General features: G+C 40.5%; 1 protein-coding gene across 2 annotated transcripts in view; it reads right to left on the bottom strand.

The window, feature by feature from the left end:
• Positions 1-22,881, bottom strand: part of LOC125313770 (wall-associated receptor kinase 2-like) — a 55,791-nt gene extending 32,910 nt beyond the window's left edge. The window contains exons 1-3 of one of the 2 annotated variants that reach the window (XM_048273909.1): positions 21,912-22,881; positions 21,287-21,430; positions 19,416-20,294 (exon numbers count right to left, since the gene is read on the bottom strand). In XM_048273909.1, the coding sequence (XP_048129866.1) occupies positions 19,416-20,294; positions 21,287-21,430; positions 21,912-22,791 (1,903 nt within the window). In that variant the 5' untranslated portion in view covers positions 22,792-22,881. The remainder of the gene's footprint in view (positions 1-19,415; positions 20,295-21,286; positions 21,431-21,911) is intronic. The other variant, XM_048273910.1, reaches the window with a different exon arrangement.
• Positions 22,882-23,881: the final 1,000 nt, after the last annotated feature.

Genomic DNA, 23,881 nt, shown 5'->3' on the forward strand with positions numbered 1-23,881 from the left:
GGAGGGGCATGACAGACTTTGCACCTAATGTGAAAAAAATGATTGATCCAAAAAGTACTCCTTGATCAAAATAATTTGGGGCATAACGGACTTTGCATCTATTTGAAGAAATGATTGATCGAAATAGTACTCCTTGATCGAAATAATTTGGTCTAAACTTTCGTCTTCAGAAACTTATTCTGTTAAAAGCCTCAATTTATTAGTTGAGTGATTAAGCAAAAAAATTGGAGACGATATATTCTATCTCAGCACCTTATGTGAAGAATAAACCCGTTAGTTACCATATTATGGATGGAGCTTGACTAGATGCATGGGGATCGGCAAATAGCTTCCACTCACGACAGTTGTTTAAGTCTAATAAACATTTGATATTGCCAAAAGCAAAGCTCATAACTTATTCTGGACTACATGTCATGGTTTTCAAGGTTTTGATATTAAAAAAAAAACATTATCCTTTTGATCTGCGATGATTTGAGGATCATAGCAATGCACTCTATTACAGACATGCAACTATATTGCCATAGAAGTAGTATGACTAAATTAACATCGACCCTACGTGACGAGCTCATCGACATGGAAATAGGAATTGTGGAAGTTATTGTCATCTTCTTCTTTTTTTCTCTTTTGGATGCCCCTTCACGTCATGGAGAAAGGTCCTCCCACGGTATGGATCCACATTCCAAAGAGCATCCCACAATCCATCTTTTCTTTACTTTTTCTTTGGCATTTCGTCTTGTTCTTCGAAGGACTCAACACGACTTTGAAAGTCTTCCTGCGAGACGTCATGTCGTCGGCCGGAGTTTTTTTTTGGATCCACATTCCAAAGAGCATCCCACAATCCATCTTTTCTTTGCTTTTTCTGTGGCATTTCGTCTTGTTCTTCGACGGACTCAACACGACTTTGAAAGTCTCCCTGCGAGACGTCATATCGTCGGCCGGAGTTGGGCCCGGTGGTTTTAGTGCAGATCCGAGCCACACTTGCGTGAACCGAGTGCACAAAACTTCGGTGAGTTTCTAACTGTTGGATGATGTCGGTCCCACATGGTGCCCCGTGAATCAACGTTGGAGATTGCTTTTAATGTTTTCTTGGGTGCGGGTCGGGCCAACTGGGTTCAAAGCTAGCACGAAAGCGAAAAGGCCTCTTGACAAGTTTGGTACTTTTCTGGGATTAACTTTTGCTGTGCAACTTGTGTTACCTTTGTTTGGTCTCGATAGATGGGCGTAAGGGATTTGGATTTAACATTATAAGTGACAGTTCGGAAGGGGACTCAATGATCAAAATAATTTGACATCTTAGCCAGATCATTCTGTTTTAGAATATCTAATTATTGGCTAGGTGATTAAAGTTAAATTTGGATAGGAAGGATTCCGTCACACTGTCTCACATTCAGAATAATCTCGCCAGCGACCCCATGCACGGAGCTTTACTAAATGCATGTGTGTACATTTCTGACATTTTTTAAAGTCAGATATTCTCAAAAAGAAAGAAGCTAATACGTTTTGGGAGTACTTGTTAAGGTTTCGGGATTGTAAAGCAAGTCAATTACCCTTTTAATTTAGGATGATTTCAATCAAAATTAAGAACACAGCAGTTGTTCTATTCACAGCCTTAAAAGGGTTTTCTCCTATAAGTGATCTTAACGACTATGCATACTTGACTAATAGTTTAGAGATTTGGCTCGCACCTTCATGTCATATCATATAAATATTCACATATTAAGAAATTGTCTCCCTTATTATACTTATTAAGTAACCAAAAGTATATTTATATCGGCAAATTTTAACATTGATTTCTTTTCGTAATATGAGCAATAAATATTTTAAAATTAAATTCTTTTCAACGAAGTATACATAACCACTGCACTTGAGAGGTCATTAGCAATACTTCATATGTTTACTTAGGGCAACATCTAACACGTCCTCACTCCAACCGTGTACTCGCCATTAAAAAAGAAAAAATTCCAACAGAACACCACGACTAAACAAGCAATTTATACGTAGACACGTGCTTATTTTCGTACAAGATAATTAATGAGCAGAATAAAATGACAGAACATGAGAACAATTTGAATGACAGGCATGAGAAAATCGAGCGGGAGCGTCAGGTTTTAAACCATTGACTTGTCTTCTGAGATCATATTAAACTTATCATTTGTCAGAAATATTTAATCCACTATTGACGTGCCAACAATTTATTTAAATTACTACGCAAAAATATGCCGCATCATACATTCTTGGGGTCGGCAATTGATGAAAGTATGAGACTCAAGAAAAAGTGTGCCTTCATTTGATTATCCAGCAATTACGTACGACTTTGTCTAGCAAAGTATAGTTCGCTATATCTTTTTTGAAAAGCAAGTCATACATCGCAGGCGCAAATATAAAGGAAATTTTATGTAAGCAACGTCATTCATTCACGATTTATGAATTATAGCTACTAACTCTTTCAATCAATGATACTTCATTATGGACGACAATTTATGTCTAAATATTTTTACAACTGACAAAAAAAATTTCTATTTCGTTCGTTTTTGCAAGTGATTATATTTAGGAAAATGTATTCCAAATCATTCATATTCTGCAAAAACAGACACACCTTAAGTAAGAAGTGTTTCAGTTCAAGAAAACTGATTTTTCTGGTGTTGTCTTGTGAAATAATCATGGCTTTTAAATGTGTGCATTTTGAGTGAAAATGAAAGTGTATATAAACATCACTTATATTCAAATTAATATCATAACTTGTACGAATGAAAACATGGTTTGCTGGAACAGCCAGCAATCACTTTCCCACGGGTCAGTATCCATCCATGACTCTGTCTTCCAGTGTGCTGACCCACTTGGCTGCAGCTGAAGCATCAACACCCACAAAACTAGGTTACAATTGTTGTAATATAACGTGCGGAAACTAACCAGGATCTTGCAAATAAGTCAATGCGAAAAGCCTAGAGAAATAACGATAAACAATAAAGGACACTAGAGATTACGTGATTCGGTCCGAATATCGGTACCTACATTCACGGGAGAGCCAGCAAGAACAATCCACTATAATCGAAGAATCAGAATTACAATCGCTTAATACGCTCGTGTTTCCCACACCTAGATTATACCCAAACCCAAAGTGTTCACAAATAAACAACTTAATTGGATATAATAAAACTCACGAACAAATCTTCTTGTGCTCGGACTCCTTGGTGCGATAAAAAAGCTCCACCGTGCGGCTACTCAAGAAAGTGACTCAGTACGTTTTCTTTCCTTCGGCACCTGTTGGAGTTTTTTTTTTTTTTTCTGTTCGTCCCGATGTGGAGTCACACCTGTGCGGTTTTCTTCAGTGAACAAATAGCCGCGCAAAGAAGAGAAAGAAACCGAGAGAGATTGCCGCACAGTGGACACAATTCCAAGGGTTTCGTGGGCGCACGGAAGACTTCTTTTCTGACGCACGAAAGGAGTTTATTCTTCGCCACGAACGAAGCAAATGACACACGAAGGTTTCTGTGCTTCGTGAGTTTTATTATATTCACTTGTGAGTTGTTTTTATTTGAAAACACTTAGGGTTTGGGTATAATCTAGGTACGGGAAACACGAGCGTATTGAGCGATTGGAATTCCGATTCTCCGATTATAGTGGATTGTTCTTGCTGGCTCTCCCGTGGATGTAGGTACCGATATTCGGACCGAATCACGTAATCTCTGGTGTCCTTTATTGTTCATCGTTATTTCTTTAGGCTTTTCGCATTGATTTATTTGCAAGATCTGGGTTAGTTTCCGCGCGTTATATTTCAACAATTGGTATCAGAGCAACAAAAAGTAGAAACACTAAACCTTGAGTTTTGTCTTCTTTTTGCTCCATGGGCCCCGCAATCCAATATATGTATGTGCATAACATGGGAGCCCTTTATTCTTTTTTTTTTTATTCTGCCGGAAGAAGTCTCCGTACAGTAGCATAGGAGTCCACGAAGTCAAACTCAACTTGGTCAAATCTTGCATATCTCAAGATTTTCTACCTCCGTAAAAAACCGATTAATATCCGCAAATAATTTAAACTCGAGACATAAATTAACAATTCTCCACCTTGGCTCGATGTTTGAAACCAAGTTAATGCCCATCATCCATGCTGCTCCGCATCGCCCCAATGGACGATCACTCTTTACAGACGCTAATAGTGCTCAAGCAGAGCTTGAGTTTCGCCAAAGGAACAAGCTTAGTCATTATTTCCGCAGGGTTCTCTGTTGTAGCTATCTTTTTCACAACAATCTTACCCTTTGCTAAGACATCTTGGATGAAGTGGTACCTGATATTGATATGTTTCGTCCGCTCGTGATAAACTGGATTATATGCCGGATAAATCGCACCTTGGTTATCACAGTGTATATCAACACTTTTCCGTTCTAATCCAAAGTCCATGAGCAAACCTTGCAACCATATTGCCTCTTTCGCTACAAAAGTTAGTGCCATGTACTCCGCCTCGGTTGACGACAAGGCCACTTGGTCCTGTAAGGACGTCTTCCAACTAACTGCACCACCTGCAAGCGTAAACACGTACCTGGCTAAAGATCCGCACTCATCCAAGTCACCCGCATGATCATAATCCATATATCCTGTGGTCTCACAACCATTCTTGTCCCTCCGGTATACTATACCAACGTCTACCGTCCCCTTCAAATATCTGAGGATCCATTTCACAGCTTCCCAATGAGGTTTAGATGGACGTTTCATATAACGACTAACTACACCGATGACTTGTGAAATATCGGGCCTAGTGCATAACATAGCATACATAATACTACCCACGACACTAGTATAAGGAACACGAGACATATGCTCCTCCTCCTTCTTAGTCCGGGGCGATAACTTAACCGAAAGTTTAAAATGTTTCGCTAATGGAGTACTCACAGACTTCTGCGATCGCATATTAAAACGTGCGACAATTTTCTCAATATATTTCTTTTGAGACAGACGTAATAATCCTGCCGGTCTGTCACGCAAAATCTCCATACCCAATATTTTCTTCGTGACACCTAAATCTTTCATCTCAAACTCAGTACTTAATCGCCTCTTCAACACATCAATATCGGACATATTTTTTGCTACTATCAGCATATCATCAACATATAATAGCAAATATATCAAAGACCCGTCTTCCAATCTCCTAAAGTAAACACAACTATCCATCTGACTTTTCGAATAGTCTTGACTAGCCATGAAAGCGTCAAACCGCTTGTACCACTGTCTGGGAGATTGCTTCAGCCCATATAATGATTTTTTTTAACAAGCGGACATGGTCTTCCTTACTCGGAATAGCAAATCCCTTCGGCCGCTTCGTGTAAATCTGCTCCTCCAACTCACCGTGAAGAAATGCCGTTTTCACATCAAGCTGCTCCAACTCGAGATCCTGTGTAGCAACTAAGGTAAGTAAAACACGAATAGAAGTATGCCTTACCACGGGAGAAAACACCTCATTGTAGTTAATGCCCTCCCATTGGGTATACCCCTTCGCAACAAGCCTCGCCTTGTACCTTGTCGGCTCGACACCGGGAATGCCCTCTTTCCGTTTATAGACCCATTTACTTCTGACAATCTTCTGGCTCTTGGGTACTTTAACTAACTCCAATGTCCGATTTCGATGGAGTGATTCCATCTCTTCACTCATAGCTCCTAGCCACTGCGACAACTCGGAACTAACTATCGCCTCCGAGTAAGACGAAGGCCCATCTGTCTCCACCTCGTCACCTACGGTCAAAGCATAAGCAAAATCTGCATAAGAATAACGTACCGGTGGTTTAATTTGCCTTCTTTGTGCATTTGCGGCTATACTATGCTGCGGTCGTACCGATTGTTCACTATCACCGACTTGAGGAACTGCGGCCTCATCTGCAATCTCAACATTCGTTACCTCCAAGGACTCCGGAGTCTCCACCTGAAGCTCCACCTCACTATTGACACCATGATCCGTCTGCTTTGCTGGCTATGTCTCAGAACTCCTCTATTGAAGTATTGCGGTCTCGTCGAAGATCACATCTCTGCTGATTAGAAAATCGGGTGATGCGGGATCGGTGCACCACGGCCGGTAGCCTTTCACCCCATGTGCATAACCCGGAAATATGCACTTCTTCGACCTCGGCTCAAGCTTACCATCACTCGCATGAGCGGACGCAGGACATCCGAATATTCGTAATCCGGAGTAATCAACGGGTTTCCCCGACCATACTTCCTATGGAGTCTTCCACTCGATAATAGATGATGGAGATTGATTAATCAGGTAACATGCCATGTTCACTGCTTCGGCCCAAAATTCCTTGCCTATTCTAGCATGCGAAAGCATGCTCCAGCCCACTCAAGTAAAGTTCTATTCTTCCGTTCTGCCACGCCATTCTGTTGTGGTGTCCCATGTGCTGTGTGGTATCTCACAATCCCTTCTCTCTCGGAGAACTCGGTAAAATCTTTACCACGGAACTCCATACCATTATTGGTTCTCGGGCACTTGATCTGTTTATCCGATCGCTTCTCAATTAATGCCTTAAATTTCTTGAACCGATTAAACACATCGGATTTGTGTTTGAGAAAGTATACCCATACCTTCCTGGAATAATCGTCGATAAATGTCAGCATATAACGAGCACCTCCTTTCGAAGGAACAGGAGATGGACTCCAGACGTCCGAATGAATATATTCTATCGATTGCTTGGTCGAATGAATACCCGTAGCAAACTTAATCTTGCGTTGCTTCCCAAAGATGCAGTGCTCACATAAGTTTAACTTACTTGTTTTCTGACCCTTTAACAACCCTCTATCACTCAGCATTGTCATACATGCCTCACTCATGTGCCCTAGACGCATATGCCATAAACGAGTTAAATCAAAATCTGACTCACCCGATGAAACCGCAGCAACTCCCGTCACGGTCTCTCTCGGTAGATGATAGAGAGAACTCACTTTCTTCCCTTTCATCACCGTCATAGCACCTCGAGAGATCTTCAACACTCCACCTTCAGCGGTGTACTTACACCCGATATCATCGAGTGTCCCCGGAGAAATAAGGTTCTTCTTGAGCTCCGGTATATGCCTCACGTCCGTCAATGTGCGCACCACGCCATCGTGCATCCGAATCCGAACTGTTCCTATCCCCACAACCTTGTAGGCTGCGTTATTCCCTAACAGAACTCTACCATCATTTGCAGTTTGGTAAGTAGTAAACCAGTTCCTATTAGGCGTCATATGATAAGAACACCCTGTATCTAGCATCCATTCATCTCCCGATGAACCCGGAGTCACACACAAGACAGCCTCCGCATCACTAGTGCTCTCTTCAAGAACGTTCGCCACACTGGTTGTGGCTTTTTGTTTATCACCTCTATTTCTCAACTTAGGACAATCTCTGCTGATGTACCCCTCCTCGTGACACTCAAAGCACTTCACGCATCCCTTGGACTTTCTATGGCGTGACTTAGATATGCTTTTACCTCTACTGCTATTGGACCCTCGTTGTTGCTCTCTACCCCGAATCATTAGTCTTCGCGCTACATCCTGCGTTAGATTGTTATCTCGCAACTTTCTCTGCCACTCTTTAGAAAATAATGCGGATTTTACCTCTTTCGAGGTAATCGTAGTACGCCCCTGTAATAGTGAATCGGTAAAGTGCTCCTATGACTCTGGTAGGGAAGCCAACAACATCATGCCCTGCTCTTCATCATCAAGTGTGTTATTGACATTCTTCAAATCCATCATGAGTTTATTAAATTCATCTAGATGGGTTTCGATAGACGTACCTTCATTATATCCGAACTGGAACATCCTCTTCAACATGTATAAGCGATTGTTCAAACCCTTCGTTACATAGAGTGCTTAAAGTTTTGCCCGCACCGCTGCGGTATCCTTCTCCTCACCAACCTCTATTAACACTTCATCCGATAAATTCAACAGGATTAAACTTCTAGCTTTTCTCATTACCACATCCTTTTCAACATCTGTCATCGTTTCGTGCAACTCAGCCTTGCCCTCCAATGCTTCTGCTAAACCTTGAGTTGTCAATAACATATCCATCTTGAGGCTCCATAACTCAAAGTTGTTCCTCCCGTTAAACTTCTCAATTTCAGCTTTCACTCTAGACATAATTGCAATCACAGAATATCCAGATAATAATCGGACAAGCAAAAGCCCCAAATCACAATCTAGAATATCCGAACCTGGTGCTCTAATACCAATATATGTATGTGCAAAACATGGGAGCCCTTTATTCCTTTTTTTTTTGTTGCTCTGCAGGAGAAGCCGTATGTGAAAAAGAAAGAGGAATCTTGGCGGGTCCCGATCAAAGGTGATTTGGTTGACCCTCATTAAAGGAAAATAAGGGCACACATGTATAAAGCGTGGGTTTTCTTCGGTGAACAAATAGCCGCGCAAAGAAGAGAAAGAAACCGAGAGAGATCGCCGCACAATGGACACAATTCCAAGGGTTTCGTGGGCGCACAGAGGACTTCTTTTTCGACGCACGAAAGGAGTTTATTCTTTGCCACGAACGAAGCGACGGACACACGAAGGTTTCTGTGCTTCGTGAGTTTTATTATATTCACTTGTGAGTTGTTTTTATTTGAAAACACTTAGGGTTTGGGTATAATCTAGGTGCGGGAAACACGAGCGTATTGAGCGATTGTAATTCTGATTCTCCGATTATAGTGGATTGTTCTTGCTGGCTCTCCCGTGGATGTAGGTACCGATATTCGGACCGAACCACGTAATCTCTGGTGTCCTTTATTGTTCATCGTTATTTCTCTAGGCTTTTCGCATTGATTTATTTGCAAGATCCGGGTTAGTTTCCGCGCGTTATATTTCAACAACAATAACTAGTGAGGGAAGAGCCGGAGGAAAGCACAGAGTGGAGAAACATAAAGATGAAGGCAGCGGTGTTGTGTTTCCTTCCAATGGCCGTGGCCGTCGCCTTGGCCACTTTTACCGGGAATGACAACTGCGTCCGGAAGTGCGGCAACATGAGCGTGCCTTTCCCATTCGGGCTCGGGGACAGGTGCGCGTAGAACCCAGACCTAGTCCTCAGCTGCAACCACACCACGGGGAACCTCTCCCTGGGCAAAAACATTCCCTTATACGACATATTTGTGGAGAATGGAACAATGACCACCGGCATGTACTGAGCTTTGGACTGCTACGACCACAGTGGCGTACGTCTTGAGGGCTCTAACCCCGACCCATCGATGAGAGTGGGCGAAGCCGGGCATTATACATTCTCGGACACCGGAACAAGCTCACTTGTCTTGGGTTGCGACACCATTGCTCGTATCTCGGCCACCAAAGGTTCTTTTGGGAGTGGATGCTTCTCCTATTGCGGGGACGACGACATTGACTTCACAGCCAAGAGGGTTTGCTCTGGCCTCGGTTGCTGTCAGACGTCGATCCCCAAGAGCATGAGGAGCCTCAATATATCCATGAACAGCACCACCAATTACACCTCGGTTGACTTCACCTATTGTGAGTCGGCGTTCATAGTGGACGAGGAGTCGTTCAATGTCTCCGATTACAAGCTTCCTGACCCGGAGGACATCGACCCGGACGTTTTCTCAAGGGTCGTCCTGGATTGGGTGATTGAACGGGGTTTGACCTGCGAGGAAGTGAAATCGAACGGAACAAGCTTCACCCGTGACCCCAACGGTTTCTGCTTCGACTTCAAGAGCGGAGATGGCTATCGTTGCCATTGTAAGGATGGGTACACGGGGAATCCCTGTCTCCCTAGTACCCCCGGGATGTCAAGGAATTCTTTGTTATCGGCTATGTTCGTATATATAACAAAAGTACAATACGGAATGAACATACAAAACCGAAATTACTAACTTGATTCAAAAAGCAAACACAACAATCAGAATATTGATCCGAGCCCAACAAATTTCACTATGTCCTTAAGACAAATTTGTCCCATCAATTTGGTACCCGAGGACGTTGGACAATTGTCTCCCAGGATAGAACAAATCGCATCCCTTTTGAATTGGCACTTATTCAAAGGACTCCGGCGAACTTAACTTTGTGGAACAGGATCGCACTGAATGAAAAATGAGGGTGCAGATTTCGGGAAAAAATGAAGTTTTTGGAAAAATGAAACCGCTTCGAAGACTATTTATATTGAAACTTGAGAAAAAAACGAAGAGGCACGAAGCTTGAGTCCGGATGATGTCTAATAGAACCGAATATAATTTCTTCTTGAACAAACATAATTCTTCAAAAAGATTTCCGAACGAACGCATCTGTTCATTTAAGGACGAATGTCCAACAGTTGTGTTAAGTGTCTATTCGGTAAAAATAAACAAATAGGAAAATAAAAAAAATAAATGGAATAAGAGAACCCAGGCCTGGGCCCGAACCGAGCCGGCCGGACGGACAGCGGCGGCGCGCGTGCGCGTGGGCCGAAATCCATTTGCGTAGGTCCTCCCTTCTCCACAAAAGTGGGGTGCCCCTTGGGGCCCAAACCTATTTGTGAGGTTCCACTTAATAAACCCATTTCCCATCTACCTCTCATCCTATGTGGGACTCCCACATTTCCTTCTCATTCACTCTAGAGGGATAAATTCCCCAACAATCCCCCACATGAATGAGATATTCAAACATCACGACTCTTCGTATATGCATGAAATGCAATGTGCGATTATTCCTTGAGAGATAGTTACATCGGGATAAGTAGTCCGAAACTTTGAACTTTCCCTAGTGAAACCTATCGGACTTACTCGGTCAATCAGTAGACTTGATGTCTTTGAACCGTCGACCTTTGGTGTAAGCCTAGAAAATAAAAATCACATAACTTTCTCTCTAACAAAGTTAGTTCTCACCGTTGTGTTCGTTTTGGCCATGAACACCGCCTAGTCTCATGAGTGTTTTAGAGAATTCGGCCTTTTCAATTCTCACGAGCGGCGTCGTCACTTCACACTCACATAGGTGATTTCTGAAAATATAGTATATCACATACTCAATTCGGAATCGTTAAAAACTTTTCGCTTAACCTTCACATATTAGTACTGTCTTCATCTAGGAATGAGTAATAAATTACAGTACTCTACACAGTCTTCATAACTTGGTTGTCCCTTTGAACCTAGATCTTGGGATCTCCAATCAACAAGGTAGGGTATCCGCTATGAGGACTTATTTATAGGCCTTAAACCCATTTCTTTCGATGTTTTCACAACTATCTCTCTAGTTAGGCCTTTTGTTAATGGATTCGCAACATTATCTTTTGACTTTACATAGTCAATTGTGATAATTCCACTAGAAAGAAGTTGTCTTACGGTGTCATGTCTTCGACGTATGTGTCAAGACTTACCATTATACATGACATTCCTTGCCCTTCCTATTGCCGCTTGACTATCACAATGTATGCATACATCGGGCACTGGTTTAGGCCAATTAGGAATATCTTCCAAGAAGTTTCGAAGCCACTCTGCTTCTTCATCGGCTTTATCCAAAGTTATAAATTCTGATTCCATAGTGGATTTAGCAATACAAGTTTGTTTGGATGATTTCCATGACACTGCTGCCCCACCAAGTGTGAATACATATGCACTTGTCGATTTTGTGTCTTTAGTGCCGGTTATCCAATTTGCATCACAATATCCCTCAAGTACCTTTGGATACTCTGTATAATGCAAAGCATAATCTTGAGTATGCTTCAAGTAGCCCAATACACGCTTCATAGCTTTCCAATGATTTTCATTTGGACTAATTGTAAATTGGCTTAGCTTGCTTACCGCGCAAGTTATGTCTGGTCTAGTACAGTTCATGACATACATTAAACTGCCTAATATACTTACATACTCATTTTGAGTCTTACTATCACCAGTATTCTTTGAAAGATGTAAATTAACATCTATCGGTATACTTACTGGTGATATGCCTAAATTCTTGCTTTTTTCAAGAATTTTCTCAATGTAATGGGATTGAGATAGAGATAGTCCTTCAGATGTTTTATGGATTTTAATTCCTAAAATGACATCTGCGATCCCCATATCTTTCACATCAAATTTACTTGCGAGCAAGCATTTGATCTTTTTGACAATCTCACTATCACTGCCCATAAGATGGCAAAGCTATTATGAGTGTTCTTAACGTATACACATTTATTATACTCATTAATTTTGAAACCATTCGACAACATAACTTGGTCGAATTTAGCATGCCATTGTTTTGGTGCTTGTTTCAAGCCATATAGTGACTTGATAAGCCGACATACTTTATTCTCTTGTCCCGGAACAATGAACCCTTTAGGTTGCTATAAATATATTTCTTCTTCCAGATCCCCATTTAGAAAAGCTGTTTTGACATCCATTTGATGAATTTCAAGTCTATACAAGGCTGCTATAGCAATTAACATCCGTATAGATGTAATTCTCGTGACAGGTGAATAAGTGTCAAAATAATCCGGACCTTCACGTTGTCCGTAACCTTTTACGACAAGCCTAGCCTTATACTTATCAATAGTACCATCCGCTTTCATTTTCCTCTTAAATATCCACTTACATTGTAATGGCTTATTGCCGGGAGGAAGGTCAACCAATTCCCAAATATGGTTTGACAAGATGGATTCAACTTCACTATTGATAGCTTCTTTCCGCAGCGAGGCTTCTGGAGACGTCACGACTTCCTTATATGTCGGAGGTTCATTTTCTAACAAATATGTCGAAACTCGAGGTCCAAAAGACGTAGAAGTCCTTTGCCTTTTACTACGTCTAGGTTCATTCTCCATTGGATCACTTCTAGATGTAGTATCTCGAGACTTCTTATTATTTTCAATTAGCTCATATACTATGTTATACGGAAATATATTTTCAAAGAACGAAGCGTCCCTTGATTCAATGATCGTATTAACATGTATATCTGGGATCTCTGATTTGTGAACAATAAAACGATATGCATTGCTATTTCGAGCATATTCGATAAAAATACAATCAACAGTCTTCGGTCCTATTTTAACCTTTTTAAGCTTAGGAACCGCAACCTTAGCCAAACACCCCCACACTTTAAGATAATTCAGGTTAGGCATTCTGTCTTTCCATTTCCCATAGGGAGTTTGTTTTGTCCTTTTGTGGGGTACTCTATTTAAAATAAAATTTGCTGTCAAGGCAGCTTCCCCCCACAAATTCTGCGGTAAACCGGAGCTGTTCAATAATGCATTCATTGTTTCCTTTAAGGATCGATTTTTTCTTTCCACCACACCATTCGATTGCGGTGTATAAGGGGTGGTAGTTTAGTGAATGATACTGAACTCAGTACAAATTTCCTTAAAAGGAAATTCATATTCACCTCCTCTATTACTTCTTAACACTTTTATTTTCTTATTCAACTGATTTTCAACTTCGGATTTATAAGTTCTAAAAGCATTCACAGCTTCATCCTTACTACTAAGTAGATAGATATAGTAATATCTCGAATAATCATCTATGAACGTGATAAAGTATTTCTTACCACCTCTAGAAGGTATTGCTTTCATATCACAAATATCCGTGTGTATTAGATCTAAAGGTTCCGTAACTCTATTATCTATAGAATGGAAGGAGGCTTAGAAAACTTAGATTCAACACACACTTGGCACTTTTCACTTAGACAATCAAACTTCAGCAATAGTCCCATACTAATTAATTTCTTTATCGACTTATAGTTAACGTGTCCTAGTCTAGCATGCCAAATATTAGGAGACTCAAGCACATAAGTAGAAGCGACTTTATTCATATCATCTTTGGTTACAACGGTCATTACATTGAACTTGAACAAACCATCACTTAGATAACCTTTTTCTACATACATCTCATTTTTGGAGAGTACAAACTTATTAGATACAAAAACCAACTTGAAGCCATTCTTACTAAGGAGAGATCCAGGCACTAAATTCTCGCGAACATCTCGCACATACGGAACATTATTTAGTGTCACAATTTTTCCGGATGTCATCTTCAGAGCAATCTTTCCGACACCTTCAACCTTAAAGGTTGATGAATTACCCATATAGAGTTTTTCATCACCCCCACAGTTGTGTAGGACGAGAACATCGATCTATTCGCACGGATATGACGAGTTGCTCCGGTATCAATCCACCACTCCTTGGGGTTTCCCATCATATTACACTCGGATATCATAGCAGTCAGATTGATATCGTCAACACCATTGGAAATCTTTTCCACCACATTTGCCTGAGTTTTCTTTCTTTTCTTGGCTCTGCAATCTTTGGCTTGATGTCCAAATTTTTCACAGTTAAAGCATTTGCCAACAAATTTTTTCAGACCTTGGGTGAATCCCTCTCCAGACTTGCTAGGTATTTTCCTCTTCTTGTTGGGATTCGATCTTTCTTCAATAACATTGGCCTTTGAGACCTCCAGATTTTTTCGAACTTTCTTCTCGGAAGATCTATTATCTTCCTCTATCCTCAACCGAACAATCAAGTCTTCAAGTGACAACTCCTTTCTCTTATGTTTGAGATAATTTTTGAAATCTCTCTAGGACGGTGGCAGTTTTTCAATGAAGGCAGCCACTTGAAATGACTCACTTAGAGTCATTCCTTCAGCATGAATATCATGCATAATCACTTGAAGCTCTTGAACCCGACTTAAAACGGTCTTTGAATCAACCATCTTGAAGTCTAGAAATTTACCGACAATGAATTTCTTCAGTCCGGCATCTTCAGTTTTATATTTCTTGTCCGGACCATCTCATAACTCCGTAGCCATTTTTAGTGGACTATAGACGTTATAGAGAGTATTATCCAGACCGTTGAGGACATAATTGCGACACGGGAAATCAGAATGCTTCCATGCCTCTATTGCAGCAAACCTTTCCTTGTCTACCTCTCCTTCTTCCAACTTAGGAGCATCCTCATTGAGGAACCTTGCCAAGTTCAATGTCGTAAGATAAAACAACATTTTTTGTTGCCATCTCTTGAAATCTATACCATTGAACTTTTCTGGCTTTTCTCCGTGATTCGGAATAGGGTTGACCGGAGTCGAAGTCGAAGCCATTTCTATTATACAAAAATAGAATTTTTCGGCACAAAACAGAAAAATAATACCGTGATTATGTTAGTTGCTCGGCAAGAAATGAACTAAGTGACAAGGACTATTAAATATGTTAAGTGCACGAGAACAGAGATACACCGGAACGAAGATCAATCTAATCAGGAAGTATATGTCGAAGACAGAATGGAAAACAAATAGATTGATATTGAACGATGCAATAGAATTTTCGACAAAACACATGTGCAATAAGTCCGATTCAGAACTTCCAAGATATAGTAATGGTGGACAGAATATTTTCAACAAAAAATATCATACAACAAGCATGTACACGATACATTAACGGTTGAACAAAATACTTTCAATAAAATATTATACGAACAAAGCACAATGATCATGAATGAACGAATGAAATTTGTCTTAAGATTGTTGTCGGCTATGTTCGTATATATAACAAAAGTACAATACGGAATGAACATACAAAATCGAAATTACTAACTTGATTCAAAAAGCAAACGCAGCAATCAGAATATTAGTCCGAGCCCAACGAATTTCTTTGTATCCTTAAGACAAATTTGTCCCCTCAATTTGGTACCTGAGGACGTTGGACAATTGTCTCCCGGGATAGAACGGATCGCGTCCCTTTGAATTGGCACTTATTCAAAGGACTCCAGCGAACTTAACTTTGTGGAATAGGATCGCACATAATGAAAAATGAGGGTGCAGATTTCGGGAAAAAAATGAAGTTTTTGGAAAAATGAAACCGCTTCGAAGATTATTTATATTGAAACTTGAGAAAAAAACGAAGAGGCACGAAGCTTGAGTCCGGATGATGTTTAACGGAACCGAATATAATTTCTTCTTGAACAAACATAATTCTTCAAAAAGATTTCCAAAAGAACGCATCTGTTCGTTTAAGGACGAATGTCCAATAGTTATGTTAAGTGTCTATTCGGTAAAAATAAACAAATGGGCAAATAAAAAAAATAAATGGAATAAGAGAATCCAAGCCCGGGCCCGGGCCCGAACCGAGCCGGCTGGATGGATGGATGGCAGCGGCGCGGGGGTCGAAATCCATTTGCGTAGGTCCTCCCTCCTCCACAAAAGTGGGGTGCCCCTTGGGGCCCAAACCCATTTGTGAGGTTCCACTTAATAAACCCATCTCCCATCTACCTCTCATCCTATGTGGGACTCCTACATTTCCTTCTCATTCACTCTAGAGGGATAAATTCCCCAACATTCTTCTCCTCTCTTCTCTTCTCTTCTCTTTGCCACCCAAAGATTATAAATGTTTGGATTGGGCCATAAGTTCCACGAAACGTACATTCACAGTCCACCGTTGATTCTGCATCATACAGACATCGATGAGTGCAAGGATCCACAACAATATCCATGTCACGGAAAGTGCAAGAACACGGCCGGGAACTACACATGCAAGTGCCCATTCGGCATGACTGGCGATGGCAAAGTTGATTGCTAAATTTCTCGTGTTACCATAATTGCCGTAGGTAATTCTTACTTCCCCTGTGATGATCGCTCCAGAAACTAAGATGTTCTTTGCTTTAGACTGGGAGTCCCACTTGCGATTGAACTGGGTTATGTTAAGATGTCCTGAAACTTGTGTCCGATTCTACTTTACAACCGATTTGATCATTGGTCACCACTCCACGACCATCGCATAAAACGGAAAAAGAAGTAAGTCTCGCCCGTTGATGTGCGTGGTTTTTCCCAATAAAAATAAGAAACTCTCTGAAACTAAATTCAATTAATAATTAGTTAATGAAATATTTTTTTAATTACCGACAATTATTTATATGTAAATATTATATTTAGACGGTAAAAATATTTTTCGGTGTTTCATTTTTTTTAGACGACACGAGCTATCATTTTTAGAAAAATATTTTTCAAATCATTCGTTTTTTTCGAAATAAACGGAACATAAATATTGAGACATGTTTGAGTTTTGAATTGGGTGAAAAGTTGTTCCCTTCGTGCATACTCCCGTGAATTCGCAAACTGTTCAATTAATTACCCACTAAAGCGGAGAAATAGAACGAGACAATCTGAAGTTTTTATAGCAAACGGAAGGAACTTATGAGACACATGGCGGATCTCAGTTCACTGCTTGTGTAAATGCTGGCGGAAATATTTTACAAAGTATCAATCACAAACTTGTCCATCATCAAGGAAATTGATAGCACATATTTTACAAATAAATGAACATTATAGAATCACAACAAAATAAATATTAGTAAATAACAAAAAAAGCATTATAGGCGATTTCAAAAAAGTTATAAAAGGAAAAAAAATGTGTCGTATTGCTTAGCCCAAGAAAGGTGAGATAAATAACTAAGACTTCTTGTTGTTAATTTTCACCGAAGCTGCTGTTTCGACAAGAAAGATCAGATTAATGGGTATATATTTGTACTCATTGAAGGAAAAATAAGGCAATTTCGAAGAACTTTGCAAAATGATCACTACTATGTTGCTATTTTAGTGTAACCAATAATTAACTTCGATTATCCATAAAGAGAAAATGGATGCATAAAGTTGGGAATAAGTAATTGTGGTTGCGCCACGTGGGATGGAATGCGTGCACATGAACAATGACGTGGCAACATCTATTTGCCACCTACGAATAATGATGCGCCATGTGTGTTGTTTAGCCATATTCAAGGCTGATGCAGACGATTTTTACTAATATGCTTTTTTCCTTAACCGAATACCAAATACAATTAAATAAAATTGTCAATTATGTGGTTCCTTTTTTGTAGATATTAAAAAGTCAGTATTAAAGGACAACAACAGTCAAAACTTACGATCATCAGACGAGGAACCTTATTTTTGTAATAAGTACTCTCAATTAGATATCCTGTTTGGTCAAAACTGATGACCATGTAACTTCAATATAGCCCTTTGATCAAAAAAAAAAAAAAAATCAATATAGCCGCTCTTTCGAGAAACTTCAATGCAATATTCATCAACAGCTGTTAGCCTCCATAATCAATTGCACAATTTCAGTGTATTTTCACAATTAAGTGCCTTGAATGTCTTCTCTTTAGGTTCCATTTGTTTCATGGAAAATATTTTCCTCATTTTTCGGAGTTTGGACTGCCTAGAAAAATGAGTCAACGCAGAATTAATGCTTGAATTTAGAAAAATAACTTCTTCTTTGTGGTGAATTTCTCCCGCATTTAATGAGGTTTCTTGCACGTACTTTTGTTTTTGTCTTTCGTTGTGGTGATTATACTAATTTCAACGTTCCTTTATTAATTTGTCTGTTAATTAAATGTTGATAGTTAACAAGCAATTGTAATTCTTTTTAGTGAACATCATATTTCACTCATCACTGAACGTCATGTGAGGTTTTGCACTTTATTCATAACCTAAAAGTCAAAACAAGTTATACCCACTAGATATGTTCTCTTTAACTTCTGTTAAGTTTCGAACTTTTACTTTTCTACAAAATACTATTTGTTTTTCATTCTTTTCATTAATAGTTCTAATTTCACTTTTAGTAATGCTATATTTGGGAGATAGGGGAAAACGGAGGTGATGAAAATTTGAGGGGAAAAGCTTGAAAATTTCCAATCTTGAGATGGAAAAAAGAGGGGAAATTTAAAATTATGCATTATTTTTGTCTGAATCGGTTCACCTAAGGGCTCCAAAACAGAGCCTTAGCGTGCGATATCAGTAGATCAAAGAAGTTTTCATGTAAACAAAAAGAGAGAGTATCCAAATTTTGAATGGAAGGATCGTCAAAGCCAATTTCGTGTTGTAATTTCTTTATTGATATTTTAAGCCCAAGATAGAGTTATTATCAAGCAAAATTCCCTGATTCTTCTTTCTTGATCTCGTGATCCTCTAACAAAGGTTTGGATGAGAACTTTTTGTTCTTATTAAATTAACTAAAATAATGTAAAGAGAGTATGAAAAAGAAGGGAAGATAAACGGGAGGACAGATTATGATAATGTCAAAGGCCATAGGTCCACTTCAATGCACAGCTTTACATATGTTATATTTTATTGCTCACACTTAAAATTGCAAAGATGCTTGCACAAATATAAGTCCAAATCAAATTGGCAAACATAAAATGCACTCAGAATACACTATCAACCCTAATAGTCCTTCGACATGTTACTATGATAATAAAGGATCAGATGCAGGAACATGCTGAATTCATTCCCAGATAGGAAAGACAGCTTGACGTCCCCTCGTCAGTAATTGAAGTCTCAATGGAGTGGCTGATTTCTCCATCCACTTTCCATTCAATCTCTTCATTTTTTTCTTCATCTGTCGAGCTTGGGTTAATTCTGGCAAGTTGCTGCGCCACTTCCATCATCGCCGGCCTCTTCGCACCGCTTTGGTGCAAACACTTCACTGCAATCTGAGCAACCATTCCTACTATCTTGATTTCGTCTTCATTAGCGGCCTCAAAGTTTATGACGTCGGAAAGTGTCTTATCCTTCACGGAAGAGACGAAACAATGGATGATACTGATCGGCTCTCCGGACTTGGTAATGTAACTTGTAGGCTTCTTTCCCGTGAGCAACTCCATGAGGACAACTCCAAAGCTGTACACATCGCTCTTAATTGTTAGCTTACCCGTGGTTAAGTATTCCGGATCAATGTAGCCTAGCGTGCCTTCTATTTTGGTGGCCACGATATGAATATGCTCTGGTGAGATAAGTACCGAAGTTCCAAAATCAGATACTTTCACCGAGTAATTTTCATCCATAAGTATGTTGGCCGACTTGATATTGCCGTGAACGATCGCGGGTTCTGCGCATGAATGCATATACGCGAGCGCAAGAGCAGCTTCGGCGGCTATTCTGAGCCGGTTCTTCCAAGATTTTAATATGGTTGACGCATTCTGATGGAGGTGTTGGAAGAGGGTGCCATTCGGAACGTATTCATAAGCCAGCAATGGTATTCTAGTCTCCAAACATATGCCGCTGAGCTTCACCACATTTTTGCGGTTTGTCCGCATCACAGCTTTAAGTTCATCCTGGAATTCCTTCTTTATTAGAGACTTGTGCACATCTTTAGGCTTCTTGACTGCCAACACGGTGTTGGCGTCCCCGGCTATTCGCCCTCTATAGACGGAACCGAAACTGCCCTCGCCGAGCTTATTGCTTTCATCATAGTTGCCGGTTGCTTTTGCCAGCTCCGCCTCCGTAAAGATTCGAACTCTTTGCTGTTTCAAGTGCTTTCCTCGATTTCGTCTGAAGTTTATCTTTCTGATTCTCCACTTCCACGTGATGGAGATTGAAGCACCGACAGTTATGCACAAGACGGGCACAAAAATCGCTGCCAAATAAAACATGTTGCCAGATTACTGCTTCGAGCTTGTAACCTTATCCGGCCCACATGGTTCATTAAAAAAAACTAGTTTCAAACATACAACACATTTAATCTTTTTCGAGTAGTCTCCATGACCATCGCCATTGATTTGTATGGTAAGTCAATCTTTCAATATAAAGATATTCGATTTAACAGCGATAGATTTTTCTTTCTCTGAAAAAGAACTAAACCGCTTTCTAAATAACCATTTGACATTTATCTTATTTTTATAAAAAAAGAATGGGGTATGCGTGAATTTTATATAGAAGGAGTGGCCTCATGGGATTGCTTTTATAGAGTCAAACAAATGCCAATCTTAACAAATTAGTCAACGGGGGACGATCTGTAGATGAAATATATGGAAAAAGAATTGTGCCACATTAATCACCTAAAGAACTTACCAAGCTTGCATCTTTTACAATAGCAAGATCGACAGGGAGAAGAGATTGTCTACAGGGTTTTATTATTATTATTCCAAATTTTTCTAACAAATAATTGACACAAAATTAAAGAAATAAATAAATATACACGTGTGTCTATATATATATGTATGTATATATGGGGTTAATTCTATGCTCCGTTTTTCATTTTTCTTTTACTAGCCCAAATTTGTGCTCACTTTCGCTATAAAATTTAGGGTTTTTTTCCTCTTGGAATCTGCAGGTTTTGTTCGAGGAGGAACTTTCATTTAGATCTGCTGCGTGTCCTCCCAGAAATGTAGTTTCGAGGTGTTGGCTTCAGAAAAATAACGGAAAAAAAGAGCGAGGAGGGAAGTTTAAAAGAAAAACTAAGAAAAAAGTGAACAGCTTTAGCCTGCTGTGTGTTACGGGGATTACACCGGCTAGGTACAGTATAATGATCCTTAAATTACATATGCATCTAACCTACTGCCAAATCAAGAATGGATTCATAGAATATGAACCATCAGATGAATGATGGGGAGATATATATGGAATTACCCGCAGCAATTAAGGCGGGGCGAGCATTTTGGTGGTGACTGCCTTCATTGTCGCCGTGCTTTCCATCGCATGAGTAGCTCCCGGGCCGATTCTGGCACTTTCCATGACATGGGTATTTCTCTGGGTCCTTGCACTCGTCGATATCTACGTTGTGCAGTAGACAAATTGAACGTTATCTCAGTTAACGGCAAAAACGGATTGAGCAAGTTGGTGCATGGATTCTTAGACGGGCAAGGCTATCCCATTTAGGTTTTGGTGATAGTATTGTCACATGCCCACTCTCTTCTAAAATATCTCCTTTCCCTACAAGTTTCAGCCTAGGGGGAGCTCAACCTCGCCCGCGATACGCAGAGGAAGAAAAAATAGAAAAAAGAAAGAAAATAAAAAATGTTTTTTAAAATATTAAAAAAAAAGAAAAGAAAAAAATATAAAAATAATTAAAAAGAATGGAGGAAAAAGTTACGAGAGAAAATATTTTTCTCTTAAAAAAAAAAGAAATTATTTTTCCTATTTTTAAAGGTGTTTCTTCCATGGTTGGAAAATATTTTCTTCTAGATGGAATCAATGCATAGATACAGTACTCCCCTATCCGGCTTGATTCATACATTTGGAAAATGTTCATTACCTTGACAGCCGCCGGGGCGACTATAGGGATTCCCCCCGTGCCCGGCCCTGCAAAAGCAACGGTAACCCGTTCCATTCCCAAAGTTTTCGCAGTCAGTGTTGTTGCCACACGCATAGCTCGACCAGTTCAACTTGGCCTGCTCGCAGGTCGCGTTCCATCCGACCATCCAGTCCAGAACGAGGTCCACGCTCTTGCCCAAATCCTCGAAGCTCGGGAGTGTCCTGTTGGAGAGATCGAACGCCTTCGTGTCCCCGACGAAGGCCAGTCCGCAGGGGTTGAATTGCGAGACCGACACGTGCCCGTCGATGGAGGAGATTCTGATGCGGAGCGTCTTGAGCCCCTTGGGAATGGATGCTTGGCAGCAACCGAGGCCGGAGCAAGCAGTCTCCTTGGAGAAGTCGATGCGGTCGCTGCAGTAGGAGATGCAGCCAGTCCGGAACATCCGATCTTTGTCGGACACGAGGGCGTAGGTGTCGCAGCCGAGGACTGTGAGGTTGTTCCGGGTGTCCGACAATGTGTACTGTGGATATGAAGATAGATTGATGGCCAGAGAATCGCTTTTGTTTGCGGGCTGGCCGCTCTCGTTGTAGCAGTCGTATAATATGGGGAGGCTGACGACCATGGTCGAGTCCCCGACTGAGATCTTGCGTACTGGAATGTTCCCCAACAGGAGTCGAGCATGGCTCCCTCGGGTGGTGGTGGTGGTGGTGCAACTGAGCAAAAACTCCACGGAACTCGCACACTGGGGTTCGAGGCCGAACGGATAAGGCACGGACACGCCCCCGCAGGCGTGTAGACAGTCTCCAGGCACGGTGGGGGCGCCGGCTTGCTGCAACCACCAGGCTGCGGCCACCAGTAGAAGCAGATGCACTACCTTCATTTCCGCAAGAAACTCTCTCAGACTCTCTCGGTTTTTTGTCCTTTTTGGGACCTTTGTTCTTCTTTCCTTGTTCACTGAGAGGGATTCAAGCATGAGCCGTCCACACCAACCCATTATATACGCATGAGCCGTTCAAACCAACCCATTCCATTAGCATGGACAAATTGAAGAAATTAGGAACAGTAATGGAGGGCGGAAGGGCTAATTGTGTCAATAGAACAAATTGAAGGACCCAATTGCACATATTAAGAAATGCAAGACCGTGTAATTAATGCTAATAAAAAAGACGTGCAAAGGATTTTTGTTTTTGTTCTTTTTTTTTAACTGCAATCTACTGGTGCAAAAGATAGTTTACGCATGAAGGGCAATGCACCCTAAATCGTTGTCCTAGTGAAATGGATGGTCACAATATACCAAAAGGAAATGCTTCCCTAACAGCATCGCCATGGACGGTACAATCTCAACTATAAATCCACGCACAATTACTGCATATTTTACATAAAGTACTCATTGATTGAAAAATCGTGTGGTCGAAATAACCCGACACAGTACTATCAGATTATCAAGGTAGCAGCTTCCTATAGCAAAATAGTACATGAGGCTATTTCGATCGAGCGTTCAAATAAGCGGGATCCATCCTATGAATAGCTGGCTTGTTTAAGAAACTAATATAAAATTACCACATCTATTACTGTAAAATTTTAGTATGATTTGTCAATACATATAACATTACTCGTCTAGGAATAGTACTGTCAAAGAAATTCAAGACGAAGTAAAATGAAAAATAGGAACTATCAACACTGCGTGTAAAGCTTACTTTCTAGTAGTTTTGAACCTCTCGAGCCACACCGGTCACAAGTTCAAAACTGCCTAATTGCTCGTTGGCCTCAGGAAAATTTTAATTTATTTGTTGTGTAGGTTTGACTGTACCATGTCAAATGATTATCCTGGTTGTACTCTCACTATATCGAGGTGAGCCGACGGTGATCGGCTCACTCAAATTAGCAGTAGCTTAAAATGAACAACATATTACGCGTGTGGAACTCTTATGATAGCATTTAGTGAGAGTTAGTTACTCATGATGGTCGAC

The sequence above is a fragment of the Rhodamnia argentea genome, chromosome 2 (assembly GCF_020921035.1).
Source record: "Rhodamnia argentea isolate NSW1041297 chromosome 2, ASM2092103v1, whole genome shotgun sequence".
NCBI lineage: Eukaryota > Viridiplantae > Streptophyta > Magnoliopsida > Myrtales > Myrtaceae > Rhodamnia > Rhodamnia argentea.